Source organism: Leptopilina heterotoma, unplaced genomic scaffold, assembly GCF_015476425.1.
Source record: "Leptopilina heterotoma isolate Lh14 unplaced genomic scaffold, ASM1547642v1 Lhet_142, whole genome shotgun sequence".
NCBI classification, from domain to species: domain Eukaryota; kingdom Metazoa; phylum Arthropoda; class Insecta; order Hymenoptera; family Figitidae; genus Leptopilina; species Leptopilina heterotoma.
Window position 1 is genome coordinate 1,329,294 of NW_025110861.1, and position 18,053 is coordinate 1,347,346.

Sequence of the window (18,053 nt, forward strand, 5' to 3'; positions counted from 1 at the left end):
TACTTTTGCGCCCGCTTGTGTGACGTCAGCGGGCGTAAAATAACTTTTGCGCCCGCTTCCCCGGCCCCGGGCGAGAATCAGTTACTTTGCGCCCACTTTAAGTGCCCGAAATGACATACTTTTCGTGCAGGTAGGACAAAAAAGGTATTTGTGAAAATGTAGGTGGTAATGTAATATTGTGACAAGCTTACCGTGCAAGTTTCTCCAAGAAACCTATCCCACCCATTAAGAACTTACCATTTTACCCAAAAAAAACCCCGAGTAACGAGTTTCAAGCGAATTTAGTCGAATTTTAATTTCCATGTCCGATATATTAGATATGCCATTTTTGATCTTCGAAAACTAATGAAAAGTGTTTATTAACATTCGATAGTCTCCTAAATTGTGCTAAAGAACAGTTCCCATTTCCGTCAATCTTAATTCTTACATTTTATTGTAAGTTTAATGGGAAGTATACTCTACAGTTTAATAATTAACTGTTTACTTTTCTTGTTCTTCCTCGGAAGTCGTTGCTTGATCCTCCCAATTCCACCACGGCTTTTGTCTGTATACATAACCTAATTACACGCTTGCACTGTAAATCTAAATTATTGTGTGTAGGTATACTGTATAATTTATGAAACATAAAAGTCTGAAAGAATGATGTTGAAATTTTCTTTTTAATGAATGTACAAAGAAAATCTTTTAAGATCACAGGATACTCTAATATTTTAATGCTAGCTTAATTTTGATATTCTATTTTAAAAGCTGTCATACGACCAATTCTTAGTTTTATTATAATACAATATTCGTATACATTCAAACAAATATTGACAGGCTGATAACGTTATTTACCTCCAAGTGGGAAAAAGAAGTTAAACTATTTCTTTTTTCTGTTATGACTTATGACCCAATCAAATTCATGGAAGAAAGCTTCCGATTATGTTGATATTAATGCTACAGACCTAGTAGAGTATATTCAAACTTTACCTGATAATCTCAAAGTAATTAAGTATTTTAAATTGCTTACTGCCGTTGATGGCAAAATAATTCAAACTGAAGCATTAACTGAAGAAGAATTAATTGAGAATGACCCGAGAAAATTGTTTTTTGAAGGGGCGGAAACTCTTTTCCATCCTATTCCATTGATGACAAACGACGCTTATTCTGTAATGAAGACTATACAATCCACAACTTTTGCTAACATCCTGAATTGTTCAATTTTTAAAAGCATAATTTCGCATAATAATCAGTTTTCCAGCGCATAATTCAGTAATTTTCAGCGTCAAAAAAACTGTACTTAATAATAATAAAAATTTGAAATTCAAAAAAGTGCTTTCTTAAGTGTCTTAAAAATTTATTTTTAGTATTTTAAAAACAAATTTGCGAGATTACCTTCTCTCTTATTAATATCAAAGTCCTTTATTTTCAGTAAATATGTAATTTCTACAAATGAATATAGAATTAAACTTCACATCAACACATTCAAAGGATTTTGGGAGATTACATAAAGGAAGAGTATAAACCGATTTTTGGTTTCTACGTGACGAGTTTACATAATTCCAAAAATATTTAGGGTTACAAGATAGAGTTCTCAGTATTCAAAATGTGATTCTTATGACAAAGTGCAGAATATAGTATTTTACAATCAGAGCGTAGTTTAGAAAATTGTGAATAATTCTCTTCGCTCTTATGCCTAACATAATTTAAGTGAGCTACCTTCAAAAAAATCAAAATCAAAAAAGTCAACAAATTATAATATATAACATTAAATTTTTCAAATCTGTATTAATACAATCAGACTTTTGTCTGTATATTGCGTAAAATTAATTTTTCATAGCATAAGTTATTGTTTTGAACAACAGAGTATTTAGAAATGTACATACATACAAAATTTGTATCTGTATGTATGTCTGCAAAATTTTGTTCGCGCATCACGGGAAAGCGGTTTAACCGATTAAAATGAAATTTGTCAGTCTTTTAGGTATCGTCAGACTCAAAGCATTAGTCATTTTTTATTAAAAAATATTAAGCTGACTGCCAGTTATAACTTTTTCAAAAAATCAAAAAATGAAAATTTTCCATTTTTTGTCACATTGACGCGACACTATATGTAGCTAACTTTTTGAAAAAAATATAACCCATTTTCACAATAAAATTTTAAATATAAACAATTAATTCTAATTTATAATCAAAAATCAAATTTTTTAAATTTATTTTTTGGTCAAATTATGTTTAATTCTTCAATGAAGTTAACTTAAATATTTAAATTGCACGACGAATCACCTTTAAAATATGTCAAAGAACATTAAGCTAAAACTGTCACTTACTTAACTTTCAAAATTAAATTTTTAAGCTCAATATTCTTTTTTCGTTAAAACCAACATAAAATTTTAAACAATTAACTGGGTGCAGTTTCAGCTTCATTCAAAAAACATTAAAACATATAACTCATTTTAGAAATTACGTTAATTTGTAATAAAACAAGTCAAACTTAAGAGCATTTTTTATGTTTCTAGAAAATTTATAGAATTTTTTTGCTTGAGGTTTAATTTTTTAGAAATTTTAATAGATTTTAATTGCTTAGAGGGAAAAATGTTAATTAATACATTTTAGGTGATAAAAATTTCTTTTTAGCTTTATAATAGTAGATAAACATTTAAGAAAAATTGTTCTTAATAATAGCCTGCGAAATTTTAATCTTTTTTAGTTTCAAAAACTGGTAGTGGTATTTTTTTCATATTTTCTTCCTTAAAACACGAATTTACTGTATATAATGGATCATCAAGATTTCAAAATTTTTGTGTGAACTTTGCAACTTGATATCTTTAAAGAAATTTAAAAAATTTGCCACTCTCATAACTTTTAAATATAACTACATATAACCTATATTACAACCATTTTTTTCAAGAAAAAGGGTAGTCGGCTATCAAAATAAAAGTTCAATTAAAAATTTTTTAACAATAACTTTAAATAGTAACTTGGATGATAACGGTATATACAATTTACAATATTTATTATTTTATTAGTGAATATTATTTAACTATAGTTTATAGTTCTTTCGGCTTTTTATAAATTTCCAGTGAATTTCAAAGACGATGCTTTAAGTTAAAATGACAAGTATTGTGATAATAACCATTCACATGCTAATTGTCTAGCATGAGTTTATATTTATGCTTCCCCTTAAATTTTTAGAAATTGAAAATATATATTTTCTTCTAAGTGCATATGCATGTCAGTCAAAAAGAGAGTTAAGAGCTTCTTCTCCCTTAGGGTAAGGATAGAATAAAGTATGTGATCATGCCTTTAGGTCGACGCTATCAGCTAAAAGGTGTATAGGCCAACTAAATTCATGTATCGATTTCGGCATTTTTCTTTTCTTGAATAAATTCCTCCCCAGTCATCCATTTAATATTTAAATAAATGATATATTCATTTAATATCAAAAGTTATCGTTTTCCTGTATAAAATATACGTATCATACGATTTCATTTTCATAAACATATTCAAATTTAAACAAATTTATAAAATTAAATTGACATTGACAATTGTAAACCTCAAGTAGATTTTAACTGATTATCATTTTAAAAAAAATTACTTTTTTAGTTCATTATTGTTAACCATTGAAGTCCTTGTGGGCAAAATTATTAGAGAGAATTTTTTTAAATTTGGAAAAGAATTAGAAGGTAGGGATTACTTATTTATTTCTAATATTAGATTGATACTGAACAAGAGAATTTTGTTTGAATAAAATAGATCTTTGTGCATTTTACATCAAATTAGTGGCCAAATTATTGCATCTGACAGAAAATTTGAAGTACATGTTGAAAAATTCTTCTATTTGTTAAGAGCGTTAGAAGAATTTTTCAGGCGGCAATCTTTCACTTAAAAGTTTCATGATAATATTTACGAGTTTCTTTCACTATTACACGATTGTTCAAAGACATGACAAACACTAATTTAAAATACTTTCACGTAAGCACTCTCCAAGAAACGTTTACAAGAAGGGCAATTATTTAAAATCTGGAACAAACTTTTATTTTCGAGCTAACGTCTAGAAAATATTTCATGGTTTTGAAAAGTTATATACATTTTCTTGCAGAATGTTAGTCGGGTGCCATGGGAATTAAGGGCAGCAGTAATGCCACTCCCTTTATATTTTTCTTGAACCACATTTTAACTTACATCCATCTATACTTTAACAATCAAACGCACTACTCATTCTTACTCGAAATCCATTTTACATTGTCATTATTCTTTCCTACCTATATAGTATAATGTTAAGCATAAATAAACATTAATCATTTCCTTTTGCTATAGCAATATCTTCTGACTCCTCTTTTACACACCATTTTACCTCGTCTATTGAAATACATTTTCTACTCATTCTTACTGCACACTTCCATACTTTTTTAGCCCATGCCTGTTCTGCTTTAAAACACCTTATTCTTCTTTCCCTCCACGTTCTATTCTCATCTATTCTTTCCTCGTATCCTTTCAATTTCAATGCTCCTCGTTTTTTCTATTTGCAACCCAACTCTACCAACTATAACTTTTCGATCCCTTCTCCTTACATCCTATCGTTTGTAGCCACGTTAAGTTATCTTTAACACTCTCACCCCTTGTAAATAATTAATCCTTCGCTACTTCTTTTCCTTCCCTTCATCAATACTTTTCTCTGAACACAAAAATACTTTCCTTCTACTCTCCTTGATATAGTTCATTCGTTTTCTTAATTTTTTCATTTTTTCTTCTAGATCTTTCCTTTCGTTCTTCTTTCCTCTTTTAGTCCAACTAATAACCTGTGAGAAAAAATTCTATTAAATCTGTAACACGCATATTCACATAGGTTCAAAAGCAATTACGATTAACTTAATGTGATATTTGAGCGATAAGAGCTAAATCCATCCATAGTTTATTTGATATTAATAGAATAAATGATCATAGGAAGGTGAAAATTGAATGAAATTCAATGTATTATCAGAAATGCGACGTTTCATTGGCTAAAGTTTGCCAACCTCATCAGGCAAAATTTAGTTAAACAAAAAACACTTCAATATTTATAAAAGTCTGAAAACAATATTTTGCATTAAACTAATAAATATGATTAAAAATATCCTACCGAATTCATTAAAAGATAAAAGTCATGGATGATCTGGAAACTGATTGTTTAACAAAATTAAAATAAAAATATAATTGTGTTCCTCTCTTCTATTCTCTTCTATTCACAATCTGTACCTTACCCAGGTCACCAATCACCCTAGTCACCTCATTGGTGAATGTCTCCTTATCGAAAGAACCTCTAAGATTGATAAAGAATTCCACCTTCTTGATGAGTACAGCGTCCGCACAAATCGTATTGCTTTTTTGTGGGTTCACCTCCTCAAGGATATTTCCCAGAACTGCTGCGAATCTCTAACCTTCAGCCAGCTTCTTCTTCTTTGATTTTTTATTCAACTCAGAACTGTTTCTCTTCCGCTTCTGACCTTCCAAGATGACATTTCTTAATACTACAGCATTTAAGCGGTTGCGTCTAACTCTTCGATCTTGTCTTGATTCCTCTGACCACACCAATTGTTGGTAGAACCTCTCATTTACTTTTTTTGCAGCTGCGTGCTTCTCCTTAATCTCCTTATATGCTTTTCAGTCCGTCCTTAATCGTCACATTGACGTTTTTCTAGACATCACAGGACTTCAGCATCTTACTGTTCTCTTCCTCCATTCTTTGAATGCAAGCTACTTTCTCCTCCAGCAGCCTTATAGCTTGGTCTCGATCTTTATTGCAGCAAGTAATGTCATTAGCCGAAGCATTACTGAAGACAGAAATGCAGCTGCTTTTATTTGTAACGCTGCTCGTACTTTCTCGTCTATCTATTCTTTCGAAGACAATTCTTGGCACCATCAACGCGTTGTTGCCCTCCTGCATCCTTGGGACACTGACCACCATCCCCACGCCAAGCGCTTGACGAACGGAACCAGTGAGGAAATTAGCCGAAACATTACCCCGCAGGTACTCTTCCATGTTTTTAAAATCGCTCATACTTGATGTTTGTTCAGTATCGAGGAACGAGCGAACCTAAACAGGGTACTACCATCTGGCCAAGATGAACCCTGAACCGCCTCCGTTAGTTACATAGACGTTGTAGCATTGCCGAAGCAATGATGCGTCGTCTATGATATCCAAGGGCACGTGAACATGTTCGGACGTAGAGGTCAATGTGTTTCTTCAAGATAGCAGGAAGTTTCCGCAGAGGGAATGCATCCTGTATCTCTATACGGAGTTTACCCTCAAAATGATCAATATTAAAACAAATCATTCCACTATTAATAGAAAAAAAAGATATTTTCACTCTAAGCAAAACTTTCTTTCTTCTTCTCAGACGTTTGGACTCTTGTCTATAATGTCAAAACAACACCACTTGACCCGTCCTCTTTATGATAAAACTGTGTTTACATTCCAGTTCATTGACTTTACTATATTTCTATCCTTTTGACTTTCTTGGACTAGTAAATTTTAATTTATTTCAGTTGACACTGAATTAGTGTATTAAAATACTTCCTTTCTAATATTTTTAATTTTGACTTATGTGGAATGTGTTGTATTTAAAAAAAATCTTTTTAATTGAATTGACGAGTTAGAACGCGATTTTTATGTTTTAACAAATTAAGTAGGATATTTTTAATCATGTTTATTAGTTTAGTGCAAAATATTGTTTTCAAGCCTTTATAAATATTGAAATGTTTTTTGTTTAAATAAATTTAGCCTGATGATGTTGGCAAACCTTAGCCAACGAAACGTCGCATTTCTGACGATACATTGAATTTTATTTAATTTTCACCTTCTCATAATCATTTATTCTATTAATATAAAATAAAGTGATATTTGTTCATTTTATAGCACTGCTTATGAATCAAAGAGGGTAGTTGTAGGCAGTGCTACAAAATGATCTACATATCGTATCAACTTAATTACATCTGCTTTTGAAGTTTTTGGTTTCATTATGGTTTCCGTGAAAGCGGTCCAATAATTTGTAGACATTATTTTTATAATTTAAATATAAATCATAACTATATATATTTAAGATTTTATTTATAATTGTAATTTAATTAATTTATATAATCTGTGTTCGCAGTACTTTATTAAGAAATGGAAGTTGCTATGAAATATTTAACTATTGGATTACAGATTTTCACACATATGTATATGCAATCGTCCATAGAATATCAAAAGCAGAAAAGATTTATACATTTGATTTAAATACATTTTTTCTATTATTGAAATTTTGTATTAATTTTTATTTCGTTGTTTCAGCCAAAGTAAAATGAGATGAGGATCTAAACTGAGGAATAGTACAACATCATGATGAAAATACTTCTAATCCTGGTAATTTTCGTGTTGGAGTTTGAACTTTACTTTATGGGTAAGTTAACAATCTATTTATATTTCTCAATAAGGGCAATTAATGAATTATATAGATTATTTTTGATAATTTTAATCCCTCCCACTACTTCCATGAAACCTTTAATGTCTGCCAAATTAACATTTTAAAAACGTTTCATGTTCTAAAAACGTTTTAAATTATTTAGTTATTAATTAAATTTCTATAAAATTAATTAAACAATTAAATAACAATGGTTCATCTAATTACAACAAAACTTTAATATCTATTACGATATTTGGCAGAGATTAAAAGTTATAGGGAAATTTCTCAAATGTTAATTTTTCTTTCTGGCCAATGAATATTTATGTACATAAATTTTCTTTAACAATGTTTTTCTTAAACTTTCATTAATGTCTTAAAATTTAAAAGAAGTGTGCATTAATTAATATATCAAGTAATAAAGGGTTAATTAGATAACAAAAAGAAAAACACAATTTCTCACGTTTAGAAATTTACCTCTGCTAAAAGTAAAAGATTCAAATATTCTAAGATATTTTTTAGAGATAACAATAAGAGAGGGAATTGAAGAGAGAAACTTAATAATTCGTTGAATTTTTCCTTATATATAGCTTAAGCTTAGTAGACCAGTGGGGAAAAAAACCATTTTCTTAAAACGTATTTCATGTCCGACTAATAATGTTCTTTTACATTATTTGAACATCCATGTTCGTAAATTATCTTATTCTTGAGACACTCTCCTAATTTATAATTTTTTTATACAAATCACAAATGAGCAAATGAATACTGAATTTCAAGTAAATTGACATATACTCTCTACACTTGAATTCCGTTATTAAAAAAATAATTACGCATGTTGTTATGTGTATAATTATACTAGTTTTTACACGTGCATTTGTGACCCTATTAAAAATTGATTAATTATTATTAAAACAGTATTAATTTTTGTAAAAAAAATCAAAATTTGACAATTTTTTTTTATATTTTAAGTATATTTGAATTTTTTTTTAAAAACTCTTTATTTTATTTATTCCAAAATAAAAAATAATAGGAAAACTAAAAATTAAGCAAATGTACTTTACAATGGGATTTCTTGATGCGATTTTTAGTTAGTTAATATATATATAGCGTGCGCCTTATTTATTTTACTCTTTCTCTCGCATTTATTCTTCTTTCTGAAAACAAATGAATTATTTTGTTCAAAGACTCGCTTAATTTCAGAAACTTAATTATGAAGAAACTTATTTTATAAACTTCATTTAAATATTGTTAAACTAATTTGTGGCTATACATACACAAGTTTATGAACATGACTTAATGTTTTAAAAAACAAGCTTCATCTATTAAATTTACTTTATGTAACACATGCTAAAAACACGCTTGTAAGTTCTAATTAAACAAAATTATATATACAAATATAAAAATAAATTAGTTTTACACTTTAAATTAGTATATAAATTTCACATATTTTTCTGGATATCATTTATTATTAATTTAGTCTACACGACGTTTCGTCACTAACGTTGGTGTCCTTATTAAGTGTAATTCTGTTAAATAAACACATTTTAATCTTAAACATAACCTCCAAATTATAATTATTATACTATTGACATTAAATTACTACTCACCGAGATAAAACATAATTAGATATAAAAATAGAAAAAAACATGCCTCTCAAAAATGAGAGCATATTATTTGTTTTAAGTTACATTTTAAATATATTATTAAAATTCGATGTAAGAAAATTTTGTTTTTTTCAAACCAGAAACAAATAGATACATAGAAGGTATATCGTATTTACAGGCAGGTTAAAGGTACATTCATATTTAACAATAGACATAAAGGCTAGTCTCTAAACTTATATTTAAAGAAATTTTTCCTTCATTAAATACAATAATAATAATCTGGAGTACTTATTAATTTGACAACTTGTCAAAAAAAGTCTTTGGGTTCATTACCTTCTAATACCAACTAGGAAGTAAATTTGACTCCCTTTCTACTTTAAAAATGAATAATAATAATATCAGTGGTTGGCTTCGCTCGCTTGTGCCAAAAATTAAAATGCTTTTTAGGTTATTTTTAGTTTTTTGCATTTTTCTCGAAAAATAATCAATTTAGGAAAAATATTCATAGAACAAAAAAAGCTTATTTTAACAAGATCTACAACTTTTATGAAAAAAATTTTGTTCTGAAGTATAAACGATTATATATTAAACTCGAATTCCCTCATTATTCTGTGTTTTTCTGTCGTGCAGAACGTTAAAGGTTAAATTCGATATTTCAAAATCCATTATTGTGTAATGATCCCCGAACTTTTTATCGATGAGAAAGACTGTATTATAACGTCTATTTCGCATCTATTTCCTTTGAAAATTACAATATTTAATTCTACATTGATCTGAGTACCCGAAACGTTAGTCGTAATAAAAATTCCCGAACCTTTTCTAAGGACGTTCATGAACGTATCTTTTTTGGCGACTTGGAACGTCATATTACTTGAAGTAAAATTTGTGAAAAATTCTCTGCTTCCTGTCATTAGGCTGAACGCTCAAAAGTCTATAAACCATAATGAGTTTGAGTTTCTTTCACCTTTCTTGTTAATTAAACACATTTTAATTGAATTTTCAAAAGGTTCCTTTTCATCAGATTCGCGTTTTTCTAACCACTTTTTAATTGTTCTACAGTCTTTCTTTAAATGTCCCGTTCTTTTACAAAAGAAACAAAAACAAGTGCGTTTTTCTTTATTGTCTTTATCAACACTACTCTTCATTGCTCTTTCCTCTTAATTACTTTCCGCGATTTTTAATTTTCGTTTTCTATATTCTTCTAGGAGTTTTCCTTTGACGAACGTTATCGTAAGATCATCCGACCGAGCTTCCACAGTCGTTATCAAAGTACTATACGTATCCGGTAACCTATTAAAAATAGCTGAGATAAATGTATCGTCGTCTAAAATTATTCCGAAAGTTGCTAATTTATCTTTAGTATCTCTCCATAGAATTTATGTGTTTTTCTAAATCTCCGCCTTCAGGTAGTTGTTTATTAAGCAAACTTTTAATATAAAAAAATTTACTTGAGCGGTTGCTTTATTGTGGTATTCTGTAAGCAATGTCCATAACTCCTTTTCAGCCTTTCAGTTTTTTACGTGAGTTAATTGATCGTTGTCCAAAAGTAGTCCGATTTTTGCTTGAGCCTTAGCGTCCTTTTTCTTCTAAGCTGCTATCTCCTTTTCTGCAGCTGTATTAATTGGAGCATCTTCAATGATGATTTCTCATAGATCTTCCAAGGTGAGCATTAACTCGCCTCTGCAACTCCATGTTTGATAGTTCTCATTTGTTAATTTCTCAATGCCACAGAGCGTCCCTTAGGAATCCGACATCTTTGAATTTCGAGAATAATGCTTAGCGCTTCGCTTCTCAAAACACAGTTCACTTTACACTTTGCTCATTATTGCAAAATTATTTTAGAAATATATTTAGAATTTAACGAAGTGTAATTAATATTACAAAATATTCGTTTGAGAATAATATTACAGAAATATAGTAATAATCGTTTATTTTCTTCCGTTGTTGTAATTTGTTAATGTTTTTAAATCGATTATCGGAAGAGTAGTAAATGAAACACTTGTATCACTTGTGCAACGTTTCGGTGTCTTGGTTTGACACCATCATCAGGCCACTAGTCATTTTTTAAAAAAAGTTTAAAAAATTGTTAAAACAAATAATTCGTTACATTTGTAACTCGTCTTAAAATTCGTCAATGAAAATAAGATATCCCAAATTTCCCATATTACTGCCAAACATTTCAATAACTTTTTTCTATGAATACGACTAGCATAGGCGATAACCACTTCATTTTCTTGTTGAGGTCCCCATTGCCACTCATTTCCCTTTTGAACAAAAGTGTAAGAGGAACAATTGATGCAACTTTGTCAAACGACGGTACAAGACACCATTTCTAAAACTTGACGAAGTTCTTTAATGTTTTTCGGCGTAGGTAAATCCAACATGTCGAAACTTTATCTGGATCAGGATTTTATCTGATCCAATGAACTGATATTAGACATTCTTATGAATTGTTATTCTAAATTTAAAAAAATACAGCAAAAATAATTGAGGTTGACCTTTATAGTGTTTTCAGCGAAAAACTCGAAATTTTGGGCAAATTAGCTAAAAAAGTGTGTACCCCTTCCTGGTGCTCACAATTGTTGATCAAGTGAAGAATTAATTTAATTCATCCGTAGATTTCAGGAAATATATAATGAAAATGATTAGAGTTCAGTACGTGGACGGAATCTTCGGTTTTAGTACGAGTTCAACTCACTCGATAATTTTAAATCAAACGTAGTAAGATATTTGGCTCCTTGAAGTTAGTCTAGAATGCTAATTAATGCGTGGAACGGATAAGCATTCTTTTTAATCACTTCATTTAATCTTCGACAATCAATACAAAATCTCAATTTCACATTTTTTCTTGCAAACACAACTGGTGAGTTGTTCTTTTTTTAGCATTGCGATTACTTTTTTCAATCATTTCTCCATTACTGGATTTTGAATTCATTTATACTTAACATATTAATATGAAAAAGAAAGTGAAACATAATAAGAATTTGAAAATTATAAACTTATTTTAATGTCTCGCTTTTTACGGGGGTTTGGTATAAAAAATTTCCAATAAATTCGTGTAGAAAATTTAAAGTTTAAAATTTATTAATGTTATGCGTCGTTATTCAGGCACACATGCACAAAAAAAAGTGTGGTGTAAGAAAGTCTTTTGCTTGTCGAGTGGTTTGCCAAGCTCATCGTAGCAAACTTTCGTGCTTACATTCCTACTGAGTCATTTTCTTGACTATACCACAAAAACTTAATATACTTTGTTCCATGAATGTCTGACAAGTAATTTCCAGTTATCGTGTTGCCCAAAAAACAACTAAAACTTTAGACTCGTTAACTCGGTGGAAACTTTTATAGTGACTTCAAACTGGCTACTGTTTAATTTCATTTTCTTTGTTTTATTAGTTCAGAGGATATTGCTGTCAAGACAAGTAATTTTTTTAATCTCTTTGTTTAGTCACAAACGTCATTTCTTATAGTACTGAAAATGCAGAGAGAGGCAGTAAAGTATTTAAGCGACATATCGCTTGTGTTTCGGGTACAAAGAAGGATTAAATATATGTTTTTGGTGTAAAAGCCGAAGGAGTAAAATTAAAAAGCTGACATTTGGTAAATATATGTATTTTTATATGTAAATTAAATGAATAAATATTATTAATATGTTTTATCATTAATTGAAAGCAAGTAACATTTTATAAAATTAAAAAATGTGTTTATAAATTTAACTAACAGCATTGTCAGCATTGGGGTTATATTATCATAGATATATTAATGAATTCTAACCTTATTTTTAACAAAATATATTCTAAATATCAAAATGCATAATTCATAATTATTATAAAATAATTTGATGACTTAATTCACATTCAAATTATCTGTTTTTAGCTATAATGCTAATTTATTTTTATGTTTAAAATTTGTATTCAAGGAGTGAATGGAAACTAAGACAGTGGTGAGTTACACTGTCCTAGTTATCGTCCATCTAATTAAATCATGAAATAATCATAATATAATAAAAAATCGTTTCGTTTATTGTAATTTAGAAGATACTTAAATCCATTGAACGTTGGCAGATTTTGTAAAAAGTGTCTGTGTTCAGAAAAATCATGAACTGAAAAGATTTTGACAGAAATTGCAGATTGGGCTGTTGTCAAAGACCTGCTACAGGAAAACTGATCATATTTAATTTTTTTATCAGTAATTTTTCTAAAAATAATTACAACAAATGAAATACTCATTCTGTGTATTTATGTTAAAAAAATGAGTTTCTCAAATTTATAGGTCATAAAATTATATATTTTTCAAGAAAAGGATGTTGCAAATTTTTTATAATTTCGATCTGCAATGTCGATAAGCGGGTTCCCATTAAAAAAATATTGCCTTGCCTAATTAAAACTGCACTGACCTGTTGAAATGACGCGAAATTGGTAAACTCGCATTTTTCAACAAGTTTTCTCTCTATAATCCTAATTTCAGAAACCTACAAACATTCTTGAAAGCTAGATAGTATGGCTAGAATATAATTATATTGATAAAAAATTATAAGATAAAACATAAATTTTCAAACATTTTTAATGATGTGCAACCTTACTATGTCATGTTATCGAAAGATTACTATTAAACTTATATTGATCTTATCAAGTATGCTGATCACGGCTTCACTGGGTGAGCTTACTACATAACTTTACAAAACATACAAATAAGCTTACAGTTCCCTTACTAGTAATAAATTGTACTTGCTATGTTGAAGGATAATATTTCAATAGATGCAACAAATTAGATAAGGAATTATTAATTTCGTTGCGAAATGAAGAAAATATTACTTACTGCTTGGGTTTATAAATCTAATGTAGTAAATTATTTTTCAACTAATTTGATGCATATGTATCAAAATATTAATTATTAATTACAACACACTTAGTATCCGTATTTCATATTAGCTTTAAAGAACTGTGTATATTATGTTCAGTACAAATTTTTTAATAATTAGCAGCATATAAAAGAAGTGGTTTAGAGTTTCCGCATATATGAAACTGACATATAAGATCAGAGAAAATGCACTCAGCTTTAAAATGAAAGGAGTGATGTCAACTAGGGCCCTTGGAAAATGCATGTTCTGAAGCTGATAATTAAAGGCTAAACCCTTCTGAATGCCACCGCTAAGTTATTCACTTAACCACTTATGTCTAACCCATTTATGTGCACTATCGCCGCAGTAGCTATGAAATTAATTAGGGAAAGGTTTCAGGGTTGTGAGAAAATTGTTGGTTGCCTATAGTTACTAATAAATTGGATACGCTCAAGTGTAGAAGTTTCGAGCGGTAAGAGATAAAATTAGAAATTAATAAATTAATCAACCGAATCTATTCTACAACCAAATTAATGTTGTACCTTGGAATTCGCATAATTTGAATTTCACAGTTAGACAAAGCTTCAATAATATAATTGAATATGTGCAAACTGTAAAATACCAGAAATTATTCTGCGAATGCTTATTCTCTTTTTTCTTTTTTGAAATAAAACTTTCAGTGAAGGGAAAATAAGAAAGTTTCATTTTTCGATCAATCTTATTTGCTCTGTGGCATCTTCAATTCAATAAATAGTTGGTTTGAAATACGCAATTTTTAGCAAAGATTTTTTTTCTTTACTCTCTTAGTTAATTAATTCGTAGCGCAGTGTTTGTAACTTTAAAATAGGAAATTCTACTTGTAAGAAAGAAAGTATATTTATCATGATTCACATCATTTATTAAATTATGAATAAAAGTTTTTCTCAACTTGTTACTGTACTTTAGTACTTGACGGATATTATTAACATTTAATTATAGAAAAATTTGATACTGATGGAATTAATAAGAAATTTAAAAAAAAGGTATTCGAATCTTATTATTTTTCATAAATATTAAATTCTTGTCTGTTCTATTCAAATTTTCTTTCTCTGAAATTCAAGCTTAAACTAACTCGAACTTGATTTAAATAATATTCTTTAATTACTGACTTGAAAAGTAATTTTAAAATATGTGAATTTTCATTGGATACTGTAACAAGAATGCATGAAATACTAGTAGTTATATTAAAAATGAAATTAACTGAAAATGATGAACGTGATGTATTCATAGTTTGAATAGAACGGAGATGAATGTATGTACATATATAAAATACAACGATCATGTAATTTGGAAATAGCAACGTTTGGTAATGCGAACATTGTAGGTTGGATATCGAAATTCCCCAGGCAATTCTGCTATCACTCGGATCACTTTCGAGTTCGAGCATCGAGGGTACTTTAGGTAAAACCCTTGAGACACTGCAAAAGATTAAACTTCAAATATCAATCCCCAAAAGAATGAAAGTATGTTTCTGAAATGAACAAATAATATGTAAATTGAACAGCAGTTTAAACCCATCGAAATAAGATTTCTAATCCACTTAGCATTTCTAAATAATCTCTAATATTTCTAACATCAAACATAATGTGGATTAACATTACATATTCAACAAATTATAATTGTTCCTAAATTGACATTTAAATTACAATCTAGTTAGAGTTTAATTGGAGTTAGTCCCTCACTTTTTTATACTTTTAATTTATTTTTCAATTGAACATTAAAATTACATTCTGTTTTTAAAATTGAAAAATATAGGAACTCTAAAACAAATAAAGTATAATTAATAATAAGAGTAAAATTAGTAACTTTTGCTTTCTTTTTTTTTAAAGGAAGCGAAGCGAGACATCAGAAGGAATCAAGTGCCAATAATGTCGACTTGACGACAGAGGATAAAAACGAAGAGAGTTTAATTGGATTAATCAAAGAGGTTCTTGCTCAAAAAGGTGGAACAGCTGTTTTACCTTGCAAGTTAACAGATCCCAGTGCAGGAATAGTAAGTATAATTGTCTTAAGTTTAACTACAAACTGTAATTATAATAATGACTAAATCGTAAAAACATACTTTGAACTGAAGATTTGAAGAAATAAAAATTTCATCAAAATTCTTTCACTCAGTATCTACTATATATAAAAAAGTTGTTGTTAATTAAAAAATTTCTATTTTTGTATAAGTATGAATATTTATCATTCGATCGAAATAGTTATATAGAAAGAAAGGTCATTCAATAATGTGACATCCGAACATCTACACGTGTGTTTTGACAATTTAACTGCTTCTCTGATGAGGACAATCAATTAAAATAAATGAGACTTTTATTTTATTTGACTGGAAAAGAAAGGTCATTCTTCCTATATAATTTCTATTTTTATTAAAATAGTTTATTTTGCATACTATACTTTAAATTTTAATATAAAATACCACATCTAAAGAACGGCTTCAAATTAGGAATACTCGTATTTGCATAGACTACTAATGATTGTGACTTCCAGCCCAAAGAATAAGGAGACTATAGAAAAACTCTCCCTAGTACAATAATCAGTTTATCGACAGTTGAATTCTAACTAGCACCTCGATTTCAAATCACCCACTTATTATATCTTGATATCAGTTAAAAATCAAGGTTATGGCGATAATAGACGAACAGCGGTTACCCATCTAATTTTAAGTATTAACCAAACTAACCGATGCTTAAACTCGATGATCACAAGGCAAGGAGTTCTTGTAATTTTTACATTAAAATCTAAATGAGCTCAAGGACTAGGATTATACGAATAGCAGAATTGCTAAGAAATCTTGCATATTTACTGTATTCAGAAATCTGAATATAAATATTTATAAAATATAATGATGTACAAAAAAATTATTATTCAACCTTATTTAAAATAGCTAAAAATTCCGAACAATTTAAAATTATTCACATTGTAAGTTGCAAGTTATATTTTTTCGTAAAAATTTTGCTACTTTAGACAATATTTTTATCGTACCTTTATTTTTACCAACTTTATAAAATAAAATATCATCGCTTCATTCTTTGCATCATTTGTGACATCAACATTCATGATACCATGCTCTACTCAGAAAACAAAATGCCTGCACAATTGTTCGTTATGATCCGGATCGAGGTCCGATCGTTCAAACCGACGTGCCGGCTAGAATTGCTGGCGATATTGCCAGCCCGTTTGTCCGCCACGTGCATGCCAGCAATATACAAGTCGCAAATGCCGATTATTATTCGAATGTTTTGAAAATAATTATTCGAGATGAAAATTATGATTAGAATTTAAAAAAAAAACATAATTATGAAACTAGATAATTTACTCTTTATTGTAATACTATTTTTCATAACATTATCATACATCTATAATTTTCATCTCGATTTTCATTCACTACATTATAGTGAATGCAAAATATTTTCTAACAAAATTGAGGAAAAGTTTTCAACACATTAGTTGAATAAAAATTCTAATTCGTTTATCCAACAATGAAACAATGAAATTACAATATTTCACACAAAGAAAATTGAATTCTTGCAATTTACTATTTTTAGTCTTTCAATAACATAATTTGATAGAAGCGGAGCTGATAAAAATAAATACTCTTCAGGATTAAAGTCGATTTCAGACATGAACTTTGCTTTTGAAGTGTCAAGTAGCTAGTTGAAGTCGAATATGTTTGAAACAAAACATTGAATCGATTTCGCATTTTCCAGAAAAGTTATTTAAATAATGATATTTTGTGTATCACTAGATACATATTTATCGCTATTTTAATAACTTTTCTAAAACTGAAGCTTTTTCCAATTTTGAAGTTTACTTTAGACTTTTTGCCGGTGAAAATGAAAAAAACGTGATTACCGAATTTTTATTATTAACATTAAAAAATATTAAACAATTGATTACTTATATATATAGTGCGTCGTATGTTATAGGCTCTAAAGAGTAGACATACCGTATTTTAAAGTACTTAATTAACATTTGTTAAAAATATGATGATTTACGTTTTAAAAGTCAATAAAATTTGTTTGTTTCCGGCTACTGTAGAAAATCTTCCAACGTGCCAAATGATCTTACAATCTAAATTACTACAACCCTAAAGTTTATTTAATTGCACACAGAAATACGTTTGCAATATGAGAAGTAAAAAAGTAATGTAATGACAGGCTATAAGATGTG

The 18,053-nt window shown here is 28.8% G+C and overlaps 1 protein-coding gene across 5 annotated transcripts in view; it reads left to right on the forward strand.

Moving 5' to 3' along the window:
- The window catches only part of LOC122498078 (igLON family member 5-like), a 222,252-nt gene that overhangs the window by 140,900 nt on the left and 63,299 nt on the right, over positions 1 to 18,053 (forward strand). For all 5 annotated transcript variants that reach the window (XM_043605627.1, XM_043605629.1, XM_043605628.1 and 2 more), the window contains 2 exons: positions 7,292 to 7,400; positions 15,710 to 15,873. In XM_043605627.1, coding sequence (XP_043461562.1) covers positions 7,340 to 7,400; positions 15,710 to 15,873 — 225 coding nt within the window. In that variant the 5' untranslated portion in view covers positions 7,292 to 7,339. The remainder of the gene's footprint in view (positions 1 to 7,291; positions 7,401 to 15,709; positions 15,874 to 18,053) is intronic.